The 22,365-nt window shown below is 39.9% G+C and overlaps 1 protein-coding gene across 4 annotated transcripts in view; it reads right to left on the bottom strand.

Moving 5' to 3' along the window:
- The window catches only part of palld (palladin, cytoskeletal associated protein), a 69,214-nt gene extending 49,076 nt beyond the window's left edge, over nt 1–20,138 (bottom strand). For 2 of the 4 annotated variants that reach the window (XM_085150333.1, XM_085150336.1), the window contains exons 1-2: nt 19,963–20,138; nt 16,916–17,908 (exon numbers count right to left, since the gene is read on the bottom strand). In XM_085150333.1, the coding sequence (XP_085006459.1) occupies nt 16,916–17,907 (992 nt within the window). In that variant the 5' untranslated portion in view covers nt 17,908; nt 19,963–20,138. The remainder of the gene's footprint in view (nt 1–16,915; nt 17,909–19,962) is intronic. The other 2 variants (XM_085150335.1, XM_085150334.1) reach the window with 1 other exon arrangement.
- Nucleotides 20,139–22,365: the final 2,227 nt, after the last annotated feature.

Raw genomic sequence — 22,365 nt, 5'->3', positions numbered from 1 at the left:
TTCCACACACCTTGAATCTGGTTATTTGCTGCCCGACAGGTGTGTTGAAATTGCATGCAGACTGTGTTTCATAGACAATCTGGCAACTTGAGTAACACTAGACAAATATAAAACATGTGGATATGCATGTGCATGTATTCCAGTTATTCATTATAAAGTTTGAGGTTTGTGCAAATTACAGGACTTTCCCAGGAAAACAGCAAAAAGGGGAGGGTGCCAGTAGACTGTCTTAAAATGTGGGAGAAACCTAGAAAAACTGGGATTGTGGGCAAGCATGAACTTATCATCATAGTATTGTTGCTGTGAGAGTGTTCACATACAGTACTCAAGTTAGCATTTAGCTAGCTAGGTATAACCCAACAGTGCAGCTGGCATAGTTATATACTGTTAATCCTGTTGTGATCCTGTTAAATCCAGAATTGAATCCAAAATCCTGCTCCTCACATACAAGGTCTTAAATAATCAGGGCCCATCTTATCTTAATGACCTTGTAGTACCATATCACCCTATTAGAGCACTGCAGGCCTACTTGTTGTTCCTAGAGTATTTAAAAGTAGAATGGGAGGGAGAGCCTTCAGTTTTCAGGCCCCTTTTCTGTGGAACCAGCTTCCAGTTTGGATTCAGGAGACAGACACTAGCTCTACTTTTAAGATTAGGCTTAAAACTTTCCTTTTTGCTAAAGCATATAGTTAGGGCTGGACCAGGTGACCCTGAATCCTCCCTTAGTTATGCTGCTATCAGTGTTGCCAACTCCTTAGTAAGGAAAATCGCTATTGGCTGTCCTAAAAGTCGCTAGAAGTCACCAGATGACGTCATCACCTAATTTGCATAATTTGTCATGCTAATGTAATTGTAACCAGTTGTTGGAGAGAGAAATAACATCGTGGAAGAGACATAAAGTGAGTAAAAAACGTCTTAAATGCAGTTAGAATTTATTTAGAACTACAAATTAAATTTCTTTTAGCAATTATTGTTTTTTAATGTCACAATTCCAACCCTGCTCCTTTATCTGGGCCTGGAACGGCAAAAGTGACCCGAAATTGGCACTCTAGTGGAGTTAATTTGTGTGTGAGAGTGTGTGTTTAAGTAGTTTTAAACCTTGTGGTCCACAAAACAGCATAACAGTAAAGGAAGAACTGACTGCATTACAGTCAATGTGGGAGCAGAGGCTTCGCTCATGCGCGATTCATTTGCCGTTTGGACGCACAGGTGTGAACGTCTCCTGCCCTGATAGCAGCTGGGGGAGGACTATCCTCTGCCTGGGAGCGCTTTGGCACGGGTGAGGCGCCCACGGCAGCACCGCTGCTTGTTGAGAGTAAGAGCGATATGCGTGTTCACGTCAAAAAGTCGTCATAAATAAGTCTCCAATAATACCAGAAAAGGTCGCCAGATTTGTCGCTAGTCGCTTTTTAGAAAAAAAGTCGCTAAGGGGGTCTGAAAACTCGCTAAATATAGCGACAAAGTTGCTAAGTTGGCAACACTGGCTGCTATAGGCGTAGGCTGCTGGAGGATTCCCATGATGCATTGAGTTTTTCCTTTCCAGTCACCTTTCTCACTCACAATGTGTTAATAGACCTCTCTACATTGAATCGTATCTGTTTTTAATCTCTGTCTCTCTTCCAAAGCATGTCTTTATCCTGTCTTCCTTCTCTCACCCCAACCGGTTGCAGCAGATGGCCGCCCCTCCCTGAGCCTGGTTCTGCCTGAGGTTTCTTCCTGTTAAAAGGGAGTTTTTCCTTCCCACTGTCGCCAAAGTGCTTGCTCAAAGGGGGTCATATGATTGTAGGGTTTTTCTCTGAGGTGACTGCTGTTGTGATTTGGCTCTATATAAAAAAAATTGAATTGAATTGAATTGAATTAAAAAATCAAAACCTCAAAGAAATTCTTTATCTTTCTTCATCTAAAATAGGATTTAGCATCTTTCAGGTCATTGTGTTGGGCAAGGTGACAGTTTTAAGCTAAAGTGCTGTTGCCAACTTGGCAGCAGTGGGGAGGAAGAACTCCCTTGAGAGGACTGTTGTTCTGAATTGGTGCTATATAGATAAATATTACTAAACTGAACTAAATTAAATTGACATTAACGCTAACATTCCCCTTATTGCAGTGACAAATGTGTGAGAATGAGGCATGTTGTATAAAGTACGGTAAATAAAAGTAAATCAAATGTACTGATCATGTAAATACTTATGTGAGGCCATAACTTGTGAAATATTTATTCAGTTTATTGTTGGAGGGCTATTTTCAAGTAGTCAAAAAAAGTGTTTGTATATAATTGAAGCTGAGAAGGAGGCAATAATTTTAAATGACATTCAGATTTGTTAAAGGATTTCTCAGAAACTCAGTGTTTGCTCTAGTCAAAGCCAAAGTAAATGATCATCTTCTATCTTGCAGCCTTTTTGTTTGAGTATTATCATCTGGACTACAAAATTAGCACAACAGCTCAGTTTAAATGTTTTCCTGCATGACTGAAGAACATGCATGTCTTGATTAAAGATGATACATGGAGAAACCGAGCTTTACACAGAAGCAAAGGGCCTCTGTTGATGGAGCCTGGTTAATGATGGCACAGCATCAGGGGTCAAAGTTCACCGGAATATTCCAGCTAGAAGACAGCTGCAGTTGACAGTCAAAGCTCTGACCGGATGAAACGAATGATATTTTTCTCCAAGGAATTTTAACCAAGTCCATTAACTGGCATTGTCCACTGCAAGAGAGCAGAGCTCAGTGTGGCTGTGCCAAACAGGCAAATGGTTCAGTCTGAATCATCATTGTGAAATTCATACTGTGGGTAGCAGAAATAATAGATACTGAATGCTAACTGCATTTGTCAGTGCAGTAATTAATTGTTATAGTGACTGACGTGTGTGTCTGTTTGTGCGTGTTTACACATTCAGCTGAAATAGTGACAGACATTTGCAGCAGCTGAGCTACAAATGCACACACCTCAGCACTCAGGAGGAACCCCCCCCACACACACACACACACACACACACACACACCCACACACATACTAACACATATTTCATCTAATTTTTTAAAGTGAGTAGCGTCCCTAGAAAAAAAAAGGATTGATATATACATGAATGAACGTATTCATTCATTCACATACAAAATCCGCAGTTTATCATGTGTTGTTTCAGAAAGCTACATTACAGTTTTATTCAGTAAAAAGTTAGAAGTGTTCGTCTAGAAAACCCAAATTCTGATGAGTCTGTTACCCTTATTACAGTGATGTTCAATGAGGCTGAAGATCAAATCAAAGAAATTCATCACACAAGCTTGACTTCCATTGAATTGTAGTGACAGATGGCATCAAGGTTGTTTTTCAGACTTACCTGAGCTGCTGTGCTGTTCCCAGTCAGATAAATCAAACTTACACAGATTCCCTTGATCTTGAAGTTTTTACACAGTGCTTCTCCTCCTGACAGCGTGACACACACTGACACTCTCACACCAGGACAGCCACTCTGAGTCACGCAGTCATACAGACACACACAACACTCGGGCTGAGTGGAGGGCTGAGAGGGAGGGAGCAGCCCAGGCTGCCAAATTCCACACAAGACAGAAGAGCAGAAAAAATACATTTAAGACTCATTTAAAACACAAAAACTGCTTCACAGTTGGCCACATTGAATTCATTCATATAATTCCAGTGGTTGGTTGAAATGTCTCCATGTTTTTGTGTTCTCTACACCAAGGATAAATCCTGCCCAAACCAATCAAACTCTCTGCCACTCTAAAGCCTTCAAAGCTGGATGCAGGTAAACTTCCTCTGATGAGAAACATTTTGTGGCCTAAAAGGATTTTAACAAGTAAACCCAGTATTTTTTGGTTGTGTATTTCTGGACTCTGTCACCCAAACAAAGAGCAAAACTTCTGCTCCTATACAGATCCCGGCCACAGTCTGCTGACCATCAAAAACACCACAGAGAGCACTGGGTTTAAGCCAAATGACCCTGCCACCATGGAAACCTCTGGGCCTCTGATCTGTGACTGCAGGAAGAGGGATATCATGAAAATAAAAGATGACAGTGCTGCAATACACACTACAGTGTGCCCCAAAAAAGAGGACACTAACTATACTGACCATTACTTAATAAATCCCACATGCCAGAACTAAGTAGGCCACTTAAAAAGCCTTGTTAGGCCTGAACAAAAATAACTTGGATAAGTGAGGATCCAAATAGACCACTTTGAGTTGGCATCACCTGGCAAGTACAAGACAGATGGCTGTGGCTACTGCAAGCAGTGTGGGTACGTCATGATTTGTACACACCCATGCCGACACATACACACAGTGAGACCATAATAATCTCAAATGCTCCTAGCTTCAAATTCACCTAGTTTGGCAAACATAAATGTGGTACTGGTGGTTTGTTTAGAGTCAGCAGATTTATGTCTGATGCACTATCCACGGCAGAATGAAAGGGTGCGGTGTGCTTCGCTCTCTGCGGGGGCTCCACTCAGGCTTCAAGGCAGGCTGAACTTGTGATATTTTGGTCGCTGCCAGAAAGAGCCTACCAGTAGGACGTGGCAGGTGGGCTTGTTTGTGGTGCTTGTTACGAAGATGGTCTGCTCCTTACATGTTTACATATGAAATTTTACCAGATTACATGCAAATATACAATGAAAAGAACCTTGCCGGGAGACTGCATATATAAATAGATCTTATCAACGTTATAGTATCAGTATTTTCATATTGGAAATGTTTTCTTGTGGTTTATAGCATTAGAAAAGCAAGACAGGGGACTAGAGCCTTTAGCTGTCAGGCTCCTCGGTTTGGGTTCACGACAGTCACCCTCTCTGTACTTAAGGGAACATACTAGCAACCACAGTAAAGATTCACACTTATATACTGGACAAGAGGGGAAAAAAGCTTTTTAAATTACATTTTGTGACAAAATTGCCTAAGTTTTGAAACCATTTTTATTAGACTCGAGAGATACTAATCTCAACATTTTATGGCCCAGTAACTACTGCAACTAAAGATATGAATTTCTCACCATTCATTTAGACAGGGGTTCCAAAATAACTGCCCAAACTCAATACAAAGACTGTGCTAATGGCTAGGGCTGAATTTGGTGACTCAAAACCATCTCCTAGTTGGCTGCTATAGACACAGGTAGCTTTATCTAACCCTTAACCTAAAGCAAATGGTGTTTTTCCAAGGTTTTTGGATTAATGTAGAAAATAAACCTTTAAGGGAAAGAAAAGCTTATGACGTAGATTTTTTTTATAAATTAATATAACTTTCACAAACACATTGTTAACAAATGGCTTCGCAGGTAATGGCTTCAACATTCAGAGTGGGATATCACTGGGTTATAAAGTGTAAAAAAACCCCTCTAACCAAAAACCCATTAAGAAGAAACTTTTATCACTTTCAACAGCAAAGATGAGACATTAAGGAACTAAAAGCTCAAAAAAGTATCTAGGGCTCATTCCTGATCTACTCTCGTCTGGTAGAAGACCTCCCATGATGCACTGAGCATCTCCATCCTGCTTTCCTCCACTCCCCATGGATTTATATGCAGGAATTCCACATCATTAGTTTTTTGTCATTTCTCTCTCCTAGTCTGTCCGACCCTTCGTTCTCCAAGTTGTTTTTTTCCTCGCTCATTGGTATCACTGAGCTTCACTCTATGACGTTGTAGCATCTTTACAGTACCTTGAGGTAACAGTTACTGTGATTTGGCATTATATAAGTAAAACTGAAAGAACTGAATGTCCTGTCCCTCTTGCACAACCTGTCATTATGTGGGTTGTGAAGAAGCTTATTCTAATTTGTAGTGATAAAACCTGAAAAGCACTGTTCTTCCCCCTAAGTGACTATAAAACCTGGGTTAATGAGAAGACTGGGTTTTACAGTCTCTGGATGTTCCCATTAATTACTAGGTATCTGACAATAGCCCTCGCAGACCCACTGCTATTGTCTTACTGTATAGATGGCAAGAAATTTGCAAAATTAAGTCGACAACATATCAGGCTGTATTTATAAACATCATATTATAAATCTCACATTATAAACATACAAACACAGGTTAACAAAGACACTAGGAAAAGCTTCCACACAAATCAGGAAATGTTCAATAATTTCCCATTCCTACCACAAACAACCAAACATTTGTATGCATTAAATCAGAGACTCACTTACACATTACGTCCTGTTTAAAAAGGTCTTGGAAGTTTCAGTTGACATCACAAAAATGGAGGCCATGCTGCCATGGCAACTCCTGTTTTTGCTCCAAGGAGACCAAATGACACTAACAAAAACAGAGGCTATGTCCTCTCATGATGTCATACTGTGATTGCAATAAATCGTCCAAACTTTCAAATAAATCCAGTATGAAAACCAACAAAAGTTACTTCCAGAAGAGCCTAAAAATTAAACATATCAGCCATAAAAAATAAATGAGTACACATAATTCAGGAGCAGCATGTTGCCTGTACTTACAGGAAGTGGATCAGATGTCTAATTGGCCAGTTATTGAGGTTACATGTTTATGGCTTTTTCACATTTTTTTCTAAAACTAGTTATGGGTTAAAGTTACATTAATTGCGACTGGTGCGGTTCTGGAATTAAGGAAGTTAAGCAAAGTCTTTTCTCATGCGTTGACACCTATGGGAGTGCTTCTGTCTGTTCCATACTAAATTTCATTGATTTACATTAGTTCTTTCATAACCACAACTACTTATCTCCAGCATCTGAGTAATTTCCGTTGAAGGCAAACCACGCAGTAGCCTGTGTCAGCACTCATTTTGGTATGTATCATATATTTCTGGGAACAACCATTAGATATAGTTAATACCATATTCAAAGTACACTGACCAGATGTGTTGTCATAAGTGTGGTTAAACAATGAGTCACCTACTGCAGTAGTTAAATCTTTTTTATCTAATGCCCCCACAGCAGCACTGTGAGATGGGCCATAGAAAGGATGTAGCTCCTCAGTCTGAAAAGTGGAGCTAGTGTGGAAGTGCATTAAACCCGCATTGTTTTTAATAGCCAGCGGGAGGCAACTTAAGATTGTATAGGAACCCTCAGCTCACTTTCTCTATGACCTCAGTAAACACTTTCTGTTTATGAGTTTATGGGCTTAGTTGTTAAAATCAAGTCATATTGAATAAAACAAAGTTTATTTTGCAAATTATGGCTCTACTTAGTTTCCAGAAAGACAAAAAGGCAGGGGTGCTTTACAGTAAATGCTGGTTTCCAAATCAAATCCAACCCTCACTTGTCACTTCTTTTTTAAAACACCAAGATGGCAATGGACTCTGATAACCAGCGAGTGACATGATTCTGGTTACTGCCAGCTTTTAAATTCAGTCTATGATATGGGCCTAGGAACTCCTTTGGGAACACAACCTTTCAAGTTAAAATATACATGTTTGAATTAATGTTAAGTTAGATTAAGACTGTTGTCATTAATCAGTCAATTATGGTTAGGCCCCAGTCACACAGGCCTAAAGACTGACTAGTAACCCCCTGGCAACCTTCAGTTGCTAGGGAAAAATATATATTCCCTTACCGGTTTTTCAAATTTTTATTGTTATTTCTATGGTTGCTAACAAATTGCCAAAAATCACCAAAAGACTGCCAACTACTCACTAACAGCCCTTTTCCTTGGACTTGCCTTTCAAAGAAGCGCACACACAGCTGATGGGCCTTTTCTTGACCCAGTCTGCAGCAGCAGATCGTGTGGAGCGGAGAGTGAGGACCCAAAAGCTGACATTTGGGGGCGAAACTGGGTTTTAACAAAAAGCAGGCTGTTTATTAAGGCTGCATGAAAACAAAAGGAGACTAAGGTAGTGGTAACTAAACTGGGCAAAACTAACACTAAGAACATGGAGGGAGAACTGACAAAGGAAGGAGGAAGACCGGGACGATGTGTACACTGAAGGATGATAAGGGAAGTGGAAACACATGGGAACACAACAAGAATGAATTAGACATAACGAGATGGGTAGCAAAACTGAACACGCTGAACACAGGATGGGAGACTGTCAAAATAAGACAGGAAGTACAAACACTGAGACCACGGCTAAGACCTGTGAACTTGACACAAGGAGGAACAAGGCAACAGGTAAGGGAGATGAAATACAGACAGATGAAGTGTGAGGGAAAGAGGAACACACAGAGAGAGGGAGCAAGAGACAAGATGGGCTGGGGAGACTACGGAGCCGCTAAAGACAGAACACAGAGATAAAGACTAAGACAGATGGGACAAACTTAAGCATGCATAGTTCAAACCCATTTTGTATGGCTATGTATCAAAATGGCTATGCTCATCTTTTATACTTTCTATAACTTTAACCCCGAGTTTGCAAATCTTTTGGGAAATTTTAATTACTTGTTTCAACTTTTTATTCTGACAAAAACATGTATTAGACATACAAGTATCTAACAGTTTCAAACTTTTTTAATATAGCTTTTTAAGCTGCTTAAACATACTTGTTTCAAGTAATTTCAAGATTTTTTTCTTTATTTTTAATTATTGTCTTCTTACATATTTATTTGTTTTGGGTGTCTGTTTTTTTCCCTCTAACTATTAATTTTATTTTTTTTTTTACTTGTTTATGTCAACTGAATTGATTTTTTTTTTTTTTTCAAATTAATTGATGGAATTTGTCCACGTACACCCCTGGCTTTTTTGCCTATGATACTGGTTGGGACTCACAACTGACTGTACAGTTTCATCTTTCACAAGAGTAACTCATAAAGTAAACCTCTGACCATCTGTAGACCAACTCAAGTAAATATACAAGAAATAATAAACAAATGATTCCTTTTTTTTACCACTCAGCCATGACCATGCAACAAAATTACAAACATACAAAAACATCTGCTTCCGTGACAAATCACCTTAGTATCACCCGCCGTGAATATTTACAGCTCGAAAGCAAATTCTTAGCCACCCTGAGACACTCTGTGAGGGTGGAAGTATGAGGAAAGCTGATAAGATATTTCACAAACTGGATGCACATGAGTCAGAAGTGAAACACCCTGCAATTCTGCTGTGTTGAAAGCTGAAAAAGAGTAGAAGACATTTGCCGGCGGAGCCAGTGGCTGAAGTTTTTGTCGACATGGTCTGAATGAACTCTGTAACCTTCTCTCCTCCCAACGAATTTATAGACTTAGATCTGAGCTCACATCAGTTGCACCGAGAGCCCGACATTAAACATCTTCCTCTTTTCCACCTCCCCTTTCCCTTGATATGAAACCAAATCCTGCAGACCCCCCCACTACAAGTGTCGCCCCCTATGATATCAATCTCAGGCTTAAACTGAAAAGGGATATTTTATTCAAGTCACAGGAAAAAAACAAACATGGAGAGACGAAGGAACGAAGATGCATATCTCGAGTTTCTGTGTAAGACAGTTTAACATTCGCACAGCTGTTATCCTGTCACATGTACATGGGAAGGAAGACTTGAGCTTGTTTTTATGAGTCCCATTTGACCTCGTCTGCTCGTAACACAGCCATCCCTGTGCAGACTGTTTTTCGCACAATACACTGCCAAGTGGACAGTACATGTACGCACATTTTACAGTTTAAAGTACCAGCAGAGTCCGCTGCTATATCTGTACACATAATAACACTTTAGATGCACAAACTCTTATAAAAGCACGCACTAAATTCCACCACTTCAATATTGTCGGCGATCCATAATTGAATCGGGCTCAACTTCAAACGCAGCTCTTTGGCAGCCACGCAGGAATCCAACATCCAGGAAAAATAACAGCCTAAAATATCTCATCAAAAGGCAGATTACTGTAAGCTGAATCTAATGGCCATGCCTTATCAAGCATGATGAATAGTTGCGAGTCATTTAACAGGTGAACAGAGGAATGCAACCCGCTGCTTACTGTTCCACAGTCCAGCTGTGGAACAGACCCCGAGGCCCGGATGACTCAGAACTACAAATCTTACCTGAGAGCACAGACACAGACAGCACCTAAGTGTCTAAGCAGAAAATAAAGTCCTTGTTACCGTCAGCAGACCTGTAGACCTGTCCCAAACGTGCGCAGTCAGTTTTGTTATATTATAGTGCAGAAGGGATTTTAAAGAATCAGAGGCTTAGTCTGAGTCTTCGTGTGTCACTGTCTATCGTAGACTTGATGTGCTTGGTTAACGCTCATGGTAAGTGGATGCATGTTTAAAATGAGGTCAAGAGACCTGCTAACATTAAAGGAGGAATAGAAGCTTCGGTACAGAGTTTAGATTTATGGAGTGTCCTCTGCCCATCCTCCTGCTGAACTTGTCTTGGATTACCATCCTCCCGCCGTGCATGACTGCTGCCTTTGTCCACAACAGACATGCTTCATATTAAATCTGGTATTCCACTTCTTCAACTGTCACTGATCCACTTATATAACTCCCTACAAATCTCACTCCACTCTCTTCGCATGTCTTATTTAACCCTTTCTGACACTATTTAGGCTGCCCATATAATTGAAGCAGAATAAAAATATTCCTTCGTTATTTTTTACTATCAAATGATTTTTCATGGTATTTAAAGATTCACCTACAAAGCATAAAATGGGATTTCAACATGATGCTGAAAGTGAGCCCAGAATCCTCCCAGCCTTGTGTATGCTTTATGCACCAAACTGAGATTATTAGATGTTTAACTTTTGGGTTAAAAGTTAGATGTCTAATGTTTACCACCCCTATTCCACTGACTCAGGTTCACATTTGTGGTCAGTCTAGAACCGGTTGAACATGGGCTGTGTTCTCTAAATGGACAGAACTTAACTAACCCAACCACCAGCAGAAAGCTAAAGTGAATGTATGCATAATGTTTTAATTTGCTACCATTGATAAAACCAAGAGATAATTGCCTCTATAAGTATTTGGACCACCGCGCTAATGTACTTAATGCAATACTTTTGTGAATTAAAGCTGAAACTCTGCACTTCAGTCACATTTTGATTCAGTCGCTAATTCTAAAATCCACTGTGATGGAGTACAGATGCTTAAAAACACCTGCTTAGATGCTGAGAAACTTAAAAACAACTACCATTGTGCAAATTCTTATGGAATTAACTGTGTATTAAAAACACATGTTACAAGCAAGACAGACCTGGTATGTGTCCATGACTCAAGCATCTATAACTGGATTAAAAAGATATCTGTGAATTTCACGACTATTTGTCACAAGCAGTCGATGTCAGGAGCCTCCTAAACTCAGAAAAAAGTCTCACCTTGTTGTGTGAAATCTCACACTCTGTCTCTAAGCCAGTTCAGGGCCAGAGGTACCGTCTAAGCGTGAATACTGCTGACGTCCATCAGAATTGTTTTACTTCTGTTATTTCAACAAGTTCATGTACATAATCTGTATTAGCCCAGATTTGAAAATGGAAGAATTAGTGGAAAAAGGTGTGTATATAGTCTTCTATGTCTGTGATATAGATTACACGAAAGCTACTTTGTCTATTTATGGTTGCAACACAAAACTCTCTGGCAGTCTGCACTGGAAAAGCTCAAATGTTCTTGGGTCTTGAATACATCTTTGCACACATATAACGCATAGTCACGAACACAGTTCAGTTGTCAGTATGGTGAGAACAGAATAATACGTCAAACTGACGATCTCACATCAACTTTCAAGATCTCCATTCAGAAAAGGTAAAGTCCCAGCTTCTTAAATGTTTTCATGTTTCAGGAATGTTGCCGTAAAATAGTTCCCGTATCGTATTAAGTTAGAGCCTTACAGCCACTCCAGGTTCTCTCATTATTTGGAGTTTAAATATGAATGACATCATGCTCTCCAAATGTTTTCTTAAAAAAGCGCAGGTATAAAAATACCAGTGCTTTTCCCTTTCCACTCCTCCTGCAGAGATCAAATGAGTCCACCAGGGAGAATTTAAAGTTATGGCTTTCCAGAAACAGGCCAAACAGTCAGCATTACAGCGGGACTACGTCATGAGTCAGCAGTGGGTCACCTGCTATGACCTCATTGCCAAGTCTGTTCCACAAAACATGGGAGGAAGGGCTACTGTAGCTGTTTGCTGGTATGATAACTACTTCTACAACAAGTAGCTGGTATCCCAGCCTTGAATCTTTTATGTATGTCTGCCAGAAAGTGTAAGAAATTCAGTGTCAAATGGAAAAAAACAACAGCCGTGAAGCCAAATCCAGAAGTTTAGCTAAAAACAAACCGGACTCACTTTAATAATGACAAATGATGATGACCACCTTTTTCTTAACATGTAATTGTGCAGTCATTCTCCAGTTTTGTCACAAATGCTAAATTTAAATACCTGGGGGCGAGGGGACAAAAGACAAACTGTGGAAGAGAGATTAATAATGCCAGAGTTCAATAATAAAGTAACTTTTTGTACCTCTACTTCAACAGTTACAGAGTTTGCAAATTTAAGTAACCAAAATATATTGAGGATGACACAGGAAACACAAGCATGTCAAACATCACAAATCCAAAACCAGTAATTTATATTTTAACACAGCTCACATATAACCTGACAGTGCAAACAAACCACCATTAATAAAAAGAAAAATAACTACAATGAAAAATACTTTGCGGAATATATTTTTTTAATGTGAAAAGGTAACAGGAAGTAGAAAGAAGGCAACACCTCGTGTTTGTCAATTTTGGCTGTGGGAGAATATACATTTTTTTTATCAAGCGGTTTGGTTCCTGAACTGGACTGAAACATGACTATTTAAAAAGCGACTATCACAAAGATTGACTGAATCACAATTATATATGACTGAAAATAAAAATAAAGTGACACATAGTAGGTCAACTTTCATAAAAAGCTTTTGTGAGTATTTGGCCTTTTATGCCTTGACAACAAATTCCACCATCATTCAATAAAGTTTTGCCTCTCCTTGACGTTGGAGTCTCTTCTTGATGCTGCCTAGTGTAGATGTCTTAGCCAAATTCTTCCACAGCCTCTCAGCTTCCAAAAGTTTCCCCTGCGGTTTTGTGTATTTGGCTGAAACCAAGACGCCAAGGCTGGTCTCTACCCTCACATCTCTCCTCATTCAGCTCCAAGTGAAGTTTTGAAGTGCCTTGTTTGCACAGCATGCAGTTAGAGTAATGACATGAAAGAGCAACAAGGCACGACACAATGGGAGATGGATTTTCTCTGTCACTTTTATAGTACACTGAAATAGTGAGACATCAGTCAGCAGCCACCTGCGGCGTGTTGGATGTTTCACACAATGAGACCTCACACTATCAATTTAGTGTTGAAATGCTCTCTTTAATAACACACAGGGGGCTTGGACAGACTGAATACATTGCCTAATTCTTCATGCCAAGAGCCAATCTTAACCCCCCCAAAACAGAGACTTGAACAAGCCAAAATGACCTCACACTGAAAAAATGTGCAGGTTCGCATGGATGTAGCTAACATGCACACAAATACTAGAAATGCATCATTAAAAGCTGGGCATTACATAAAACACTGTGAGTGAGGAGATTGAGGGCATGCTGAAGAATACCAGGCACTCAGCACCGTAAGATTCTCTGACCGAGACGAATTGTGGTTGACCACAAAAGACCGCACCCAGAAACCAAGAATGCCTTCCAAAAATGCTGGCATCAGCACATCCAGCACCAACTCATTAGCCTGAGAGAACGCGGAGGTGAAGAGGTGCATCACCTGCTCGAATTGGCAATTGCATCAAAGGCGCTGCCTGTAGGAAATGAACACTTAATAGAAACGAGGCATTTGAATTCAACCTTTCAGGAATCTTTTTTTTTAAACCTGTGCAACTATGCAACAGTAACCAAACATCAAAGAAATGCCTTGCAATACATTAAAAAAATCATAGGTTTCATCAAAAAACCTTTTCCTTTTTACTCTTTAACTCAGACGAGCAACGGTCTTTAGATGCCATATAGTTCCATATGTTCATCACATATAACTAGACTTGCAGCACAAAAATCTTTGTCTTTGCAATTTCACCTTTTAAGCAGCTGCTTAAATATCTTTCACACTTACAGATGAAGCTGCATGTCTGTTTTGAATGGTAAACAACTTGCTGCCATCTAGTGTTCACATTCAGTATCCAACACAGGAAGTGATAGCCCTTGTGCATAGATTATACTGACTGCTTCTCACTTCAAGAGCAAAAAATCAGTAAGAAAACCTGCTGCTAGGATCTGCACTCACCTGCAGAATTTTCCAACTTATTGCGTCACAACAACAACAACTCAGTTTGTTTTCTACGGCACAAATATCATAATCTTTCTGTAATGTTACAGTGGAAAGGTAAGAGTGAAATAAGTCTGTTGTTTTCCACTCTTCTCAGCTTTATGTTTGTTGTATTTGTTATATAATGGAGCTACCGCCGGTGTGTCTGGACTCTCCGGTTTCCCTACACACTACCTTCATATTTCCCAAAAAGGTGTTAGGAGATGTAGAGTCTGGTGACTGAAAATGCCTAGTCATTGCATTGCCTGCATTCCAGTGCCTGGCTCATGACTATTTATACAGCCGCAGAGGAGGCCCCCCATATCCTACTGGGGAGATTCATATCTTGAGCATGGGGCTTTATAGCTTCTTGTTACACAAACACCTCAAATTAAATTACACGCTCAAAAATCCCTTTAAGTTGACCTGTTATGTGTTCACTTATTTGGTATAATAAATATGCTGTTATAATACAGGATGCTCATATCAAACATGGAAAAGAGTTTGAAATAATAAGGTCAGTGTATATTTATGACAGTTTTTTTTCTACTCTCTGATTTGTATGATGTCAGAGGGGATGTCCATAATTTGGTCAACTCAGGCACATATTCAACCATCTGTTTATGAGATGCAGTCAATTTGAAGAAAGATGACTTAAAGGACGTCAGGATAAAACAGCTTGTTTCAAACTGTTAATAAATTTTTTTAAGATACAGGTAAGGAAAGATAAGGCTGGAAATAACTTAAGCGGAACCACAATTGGCTCTTTTGAATCGGGGATGTCAAGCGTGTAGCCCAGGGGCCACAACTGGCCTACTGGATGGCTTTACAAAAACTAAACCATTATCAACCAGAGGCGAATGACTCATACTGTATCAAATATGATGGTATTCCTGTTGCAGACAGATGGTATTTCTAGACGACAAGTTGCTTGGATAATAAAGAAGTAGAATATTATTGATATTTCTTTCCACTTTAGATCATAACACCTTTTTTATCCTTTTGTAGATCCAGTCTGATCCATAAATTTTAATGCTACATATAATGAGAACATCTGAATGTGGGAAACAGGCACTGTTGAAATACCTATTTTTCTTAACTATTTGTTTTGTAAATGGATGATTTATTAAATACGGACAATGTTTTTGCCCATCTGACCCAATAATGATCAAATATAAGTCTGACAACCCTGCTTAAATATTTTGTCATTAAGTGAAGTTGAAGTACAGTAATGCACAAGACATCCAGATTTTCAAGCTTCATGTAACCTTTGATAGCTTAATATAAGCAATAGAATTATTAAAAGAAGCACTTTGTGAAGTAAAAAATGTTTCTATCCAGTAGGTTAACAGAATCTTGAAGAAACTGTTCTAAAAATGTAAGTTTAATATTTCAAATGTGAGAAAAGAAAAAGCTAAAGAATTAGAAGGATGTTGACGTTTTAAACAGACTGAAACTTTAATTACTTCAGGTATGTCTCTGTAGTAAACAGCAAATGTGTGGACTGAGATGTGAGAATGACTTATCCAGAAACAAGAGAGGAGTGTATTTTTAGTTTTCTAATGAACTGGTAACCAGGGGCCAGTGGGGCCGTCCTCTCAAGAGCAATAACAGTTCATCCAGGCGTAAATTAGCAGCGTCCCTGCTTCATCTGGCACAGGTACCAAAGGACAAATGTGCTTACACAGAGTGGAAGTCCCCCCTGCTTGTCAACACATCGGCAACTCGCACCCCTCGCTCACCTTATCTGTAACAGCCAGGCCAGTGAGGCTGGATCCTGACAGTTGGTCTGTTGAGCATCACTGACACTGTGATTTAGGCGACAGTTATATAGAGGTCAGTGCATTCTTGAAACATACTGATTTAACATCTTAGGGCCAAACTATCCTTAAAGGGTTATTTTAACCAAATTACAAAGGGCATGTTTGTTATACTTGGTGCTACTGATTCAGTGGTTTGTTTTGAGTTCTTGTTCTCTGAGATTTCTACTTTTAAGATAATGAAATAGAGATAATAGGAATCTGTTTCTTTACACTCTGCAGCAGCTGCAGCAGAGTAGCAACACAGCTAAGCTAAAGCGGGGGGGGGGGGGGGGGGATTAGTTTTAAGAATATTAGAAGATATACTGAAATAAGAATTTTTTTAATCCCGTTAATTGTTTTGGCATCAGCCCCAAAAATCCAGTATCAGTCAGTTTGCTATATAATTATATAGTACAGCAAATTAAACCAAGAAAACATGATGTTTGTACCAAGGCAGTACACAGACTTCATACAACAGTTTTTACAAGGTAACAACTCGAGGTTATAAAATATCCAGAAAAACAAACCAGCTTTAATTCTTCTGGGTTTTCTACAGCTAAGGACAACTTCTAGTTTCTTTAGTCTCACCAGCCAACTTTAAAGGAATAGACTTAAAATACAAATTATTGTCAACCGCAAGCAACTAAAAAATAAGACAGTTCTTTTGAATCCTTGTCCTTATTCAGAAGTGCCTCAGTCCTTATTCAGTTAATGGGTAGTCAATACAACCAAAATCTACTTTTAAAAAGAGAGCTGGCTTAATAAATCTTAGTCTAATAGACACAAGTGGATCTTTTTTTCATGGCAAACTAAACTTAAAAATCTATGAATTAAAAATCTCCATAAAATTAGGGAACCAAATACAATAATTATATTCTATAATAACAGATAGCAGGTACCCTTCATATGCAACCTGCACAATAAAATCCAAACACATCCAAACCTACCTGACCAACGGCAGGGGGTTTCCTCTGACTCTGCACTCCAGACGAATGGGCCTCCCTTCTGCCACCTCCTGACTCTTCAGCTTCTGAAGAAAGCGAGGAGGTGACAGGGGTCCGTATGCTGTTGGAGCTTCAGAGTTTTGGTACCTTGAAGAAGCTGCCACTCCTGCTGGGACACCAGGCTGAGTCCCCGTGTCTGATTGCCTGTACTGTGCTTCCTGTTGTTGCCCAGGAGATAAAGAAGGACCAGAGGCTGATCCCTGAGGGACCGGCCGCTGGCTTCTTGGAGTCAGATAACCACTATCAGGAGAGGAGGAATCCTCCTCCATCCTTGCCTCTGAATGAGCAGGACCTTTAAAGATGGATGAGAGCTCCTCGATAAATGTGGCAGCTCTGCTGCAGAACTCCGTGGCTGAAGCCACTCGATCATTCAGCTCCAGGCTTTCATGAACCAGCCTGGGTTTATCCTGCTTATATACTGGTTGGATCGGTTTGTGACGTACAGCCTTCTCAACACAGGATGGAGCCTCACTGGACACATGTACAGGCTTACTGAGGGGGGCATTCTGGCTGGAGGAAACATTAACTGCTGCATTATCATCTGGGTTGGGGAATTTGGTCTGATGCTGCAGGTTTGGGCTTGAAGTGAGGTTTTCACTAGTTTGTGAGGGCACAGAAAGGGAGGGGACAGATTGGAGAGCCTGCTCCACTTCTGTTGGATTAGAGGGACCTGGATCTTCAGATTCGCATGTATCATTAAAGGCCTCCCGGGCCAGGTCCAGGCTACGATTAATCTCTTCAGCACTTAAGAAGGCGGTAAGATCCGGAAAGTCTCCATCTCCAGAATCCAGTTCTGTCACTGAGTCCAGGTAGAGTTCCCCATCAGAGGATGCCTCAGAAAATATGCCCCCATCACCCTCCAAAGTCGCGCCTGGTGGCGGGTCCTTTAGCAGCAGTGAGATGGGGAGTGGCTGATTCCAACTCCCGTCCTGCATCCTGAAATACACAGCAAATGTCATAACCAGCCATTTATACATGTTTACATAGCAGACAGTGCAGTGTGTAATCATCTGTAAAAAAAAAAAAGAAAAAAAGAAAAGGAAATGACAAGCTCACAGAAGAGAAGACAGCTTAGAAAATAGACTTTACTATGCTGTATCATTTGCTCACGCAGACATAGCAGGCAGCATGAGTCAAGCTGGTGTTGTTTGGACACAGTTGGTGGGTATTAGCAAAGGCCTTTACTGAAGTCATAGTGAGCATGACTGCCATTTTTCACTCACGCCGCTCCTGTCAGGACATTTTATCCTGGGCCCCTGTTCTGTGTTATACTTTCCTCACACATGTTCCTTTGCCCCTCCACACAAACTGCGATTGTCTTACATCCGTTAGGGCTGAAATACCTTTTATATTTGTTTTAAAACGTGTTCATATAATAGACATAAATACTAATATGAATACGCTTTTTATGAACACCAAGAGCTCATAAACCAGAAGGATGTCTGCCCTTCTAAAAGAAAAGGTGAATTTAAAAATAATTTTTGTGGATACACTGATTCTTTCGACATTGATGTAAACATTGTTTGGGATTTTAAGTAACAGTAGCATCAGTCAAATGATGGTATGCCAAAGAGCGATCAATAACATCCATGCATTTCCTGCTTATCCAAGGGTTGTGGGAATATTGGAGCCTAACCCAGCTGTCATGAGGTGAGAGTTGACAAATTCGTAAAATTGAGAGCTCATTCATATCCACGTCTATGACCAATTTAGAACCACCAATTAACCTGATAAGCATATTTTTGCAATGTAAAAGGAAACCTAAAAAATATGCACAGGTGCAGGTATGATATATAAACTCCACAATGAAAGGTCGCAAAGTTCCATTAAGTTCAAACCATCACCCTTCTTACTGTGAGGTGACATTTCTACACATGCCACTACCATATTGCCATCATATGCTAAAACTACGAATGGATTAATGAAGGTGTTGATGTTAAAAATCGAATTTGCTAGAATGTCAGTTAAACAGAATTGTAGAGCATTTTTATCCACTGACCCTCACCCCATCCCATATTATGATGATTTTTGGAATAGAAAAAGAAAAACAAAGGCTATCACATGAGACCATGTGATAGCCTTTGTAACTTTAGCTTCCTATTATGCTTGTAAGAAGGTAAATTGCATACAAATAACTGTAAATACAGTCTATTTGTTGCCAGTCTACTCCAACTTCTCCATATTGTGCCAGAACACGTGATTTTTTTCATATGATGCTTCTTTACATGTGAATTTGCTGTAGTCCAAACTGGAGCTTACTGGCGTCTATTCATGTGAATGGACAAGGGATCACTTTCACATGTAGTTTAAAAGAGGAGTGCTGCTTCAGCTCTGATCTCTATGGCGACATCAAACCTAGATGTATGTATGCATATTGTAAAACTGTTGATGTAGTTACATATAAGACGCTGTGTAACACTCAGGGCCTCATGGCGTCCTGAAGACCAGCTGTTGTTATTTTTAATCCCCTGGGCTATGTTTCACAGCAACACTGCAACCCCACACACCCCAAGCACAGGGGAGAGGTTGCTACCTTTAAACACACACAGGTATAGCTGCACTTGCACAAAATACACTTATGGCAAAGGACTAAACCTGGACAGTCTCCCAAAGGCAACAACAACAGCAGCGCAGTGATAATTAAATATGAATAAACACTGAGTTTGGCTGACAAATGTTAATAACTGCCATTGCTGCCCAAGCTACTGCTACCTCCTTATTTTTTCTAGAGTTCATGTTTTACATTATTTTACAATCTCACAATGGTATAAATAACAGAACAAATTCTTCAGAGTGAGAGGGAATCAAAATGCTTTTAAAAACATGTCAGAGGGGATACTGTATACATGATGCTTGAATCTGACTGAGAGACTATATTTAAAAACAGCTGTACTGTTACTGTCACTGTCAGATTAAATGATTTCAGTCACACACTTGATAAACAATAAAGAAACATAAACATAAAGCACCGAAAACAGAAGAAACCATACCTTCGGGTGTTCTGTTCGTCCTCTGTTTGCTCTCTCCTGGTTTTGTGGGTCCAGGTTTGTCTTGTTTAAGTAAGAATGAGTCGAAAAAGAAGCTTCTCTTTCCAGAAGAGCATTCTTATTGGTCAGGCAGGCAGCAGGATCTCTCGGGTTCAGGGTCCAATAGCGTACTGCCTCTGCAGTGGCCTGCTGTCCCATCTGTCCCGGTCCCTAACTGCTCACTGTGTGGGGCTATATTTGGCCCCTGGCTCAGGTTTCACAGCCAGAATACTGGCACGAAGAGATAGTGTTGAGGTAGTCCAGGGGAACAGGAGGCGGCGGTGACATTTTTATACTGAACCAGTATTTGTTAATTAAAAACTGTAAAGCCATGCTGTTATAATACTTCAGATTGCACACCTGCAGTGTACTCCTATAAGCCCTTACCAATAGGTTTACAACACCAACTAATCTGTGTAGTCAAGATAAATAATATGCATCCTGCAGAGTATGTCATTCTCTATCTAGTAGAGCCATCTGACACTAAAGTGACTTGTTAGTGTTGCCTCTATGCCCAACTGAGCTGACCCACTGACCCCAGACCCTCCGCTAGCTGGTTTGCCTAGAGGCATGGCATCCTACAATGGTCCTCGGATCAACACTTGGGTCGAGCTCAGGGTTCAGCTTCAGTTTAATCAAGGTCAGTACTGTAGACATAGCAGTAAAGGTCTAAATGCAAGTGATTGCTCCAACATTCATAATTTGATTCCTTGCATTTTAAGGGCATCAGAGAAAGATGGTAACTGCTTGTCACAGGGCTGATAGCCTCTACGGTAATGCCACCATACATTTGACACAAGATACTGCGTCAAATGCTACAGGGTGGAGGTAAACAACATATAAGCAGATGTTGTTGCTTTATATTAACAATATATTGTTCAAAAGCAGGATGCACAGAAATATAAAACAGGAAACAATTGTGACCAGCTACCTGCGTCAAAAAAATAAACAATATGAAATAAAGAGCAGCAACATTCTTACTCCTAATTTGATTAAACAAAAGAAAAACACTGTGTGGTGTTTGTGGGGTGGATCTAATTGTGTGTTTGCACCTAGCCAAACCACTGGCACTAATCATTACTTCAAAAACACAATTAACTTCACCTAGTATCTCCTTGCAAGGTCCTTAAGCACACTGTTAACCTGCACCCATGCATATGGGTAGTCATAGTAAAATTGCAGTTATTAATTTATAGTGACTAGTGATAATTTTGTGCTTTACTGTCATAGTACACAAAGGCACCCTTTAAAAATGTATTAAATTACGTATAGGAAATACGCTTTTTATATCCTGGTTCATTCACCAGCTGCTCTGGATGTTATCAGTACATTCAAAGGACTTTATTAACAGTAATCAGCTCCACAGATATTAGCCAGTACACTTGGAAATGAACACGGGCATTTGTATAGTGCTTTTCTCAAAAACTCAAGGCTCTATTTATCTCATACACAAACCCACTCTTACTGTGTATGTGAGTGTAGAGTATAGCTATGTGGAGATCCATAATTAGCCCTAAAAGGTATATATGTGTCAACTGTGCCTTTAGAGAGACAAAAACGGAAAGGCCAGTACAGTGGGGTAGAAAGACGCAGACAGTGAAGGACCATGCAGCCTCACTTGATCTATTTATGGGCCACTATCACATTTTGTGCTCTCAGAGCTATTCTGGTTCTTCATCAAACCACTGATTACAGTCAAGAGTAGGTGATAAATCTGGAAGGAATTTCCTCTGTAATAACTATCTAGTCTGCACGCACAGACACACCAGCTAATGAGTAATCTTACATTCAACTTGCTTGTCATCCTACCCCACTTAGCAATAACTTTGTAAGGTATCATTTAAAAATAACCACATTATTTAGCAATGACTTCTATGCATTACAGTTTGTGGTCTACTGTATGTAAGAATAGCCATGGAACATTTCCAGGAATCCTTTATAGGCTACCATGTGTGCAAAAGGTCTTCCATCAGAGATTATATTTACAGTGTTTTGGTTATAGGTAAATGGTCAGACATAGACATCATTTGCTAATGCTTAGAAATATCAACACATCTATGTATAATTATGTAATGTCTAATTTTGTATAACATTAAGCCACTGGGGTAGGGTAAAACAACTTACAAAAGTACCTGTCTAATACAAAACAGTAATCCAGGAACACACAAGGAGTTTGAAAGCACACAGGGCCAAACAGGGACAGACGGACTGACAAGACAATACAGGGCTCACTCAACACATGTAAAACTAATGAGACAGACAATCAAAGAAAACAAAAAACCTTGGTTGGCTGGAATGTCAGAAAAAAGGTAGGGAAGAAAACGAAGACTACGACAAAACAGATGGAGACAAAGACAAGGAAGTACA

Source organism: Neolamprologus multifasciatus, chromosome 23 (assembly GCF_963576455.1).
Source record: "Neolamprologus multifasciatus chromosome 23, fNeoMul1.2, whole genome shotgun sequence".
NCBI lineage: Eukaryota > Metazoa > Chordata > Actinopteri > Cichliformes > Cichlidae > Neolamprologus > Neolamprologus multifasciatus.
This window is presented reverse-complemented; position numbering and strand designations above follow the sequence as displayed.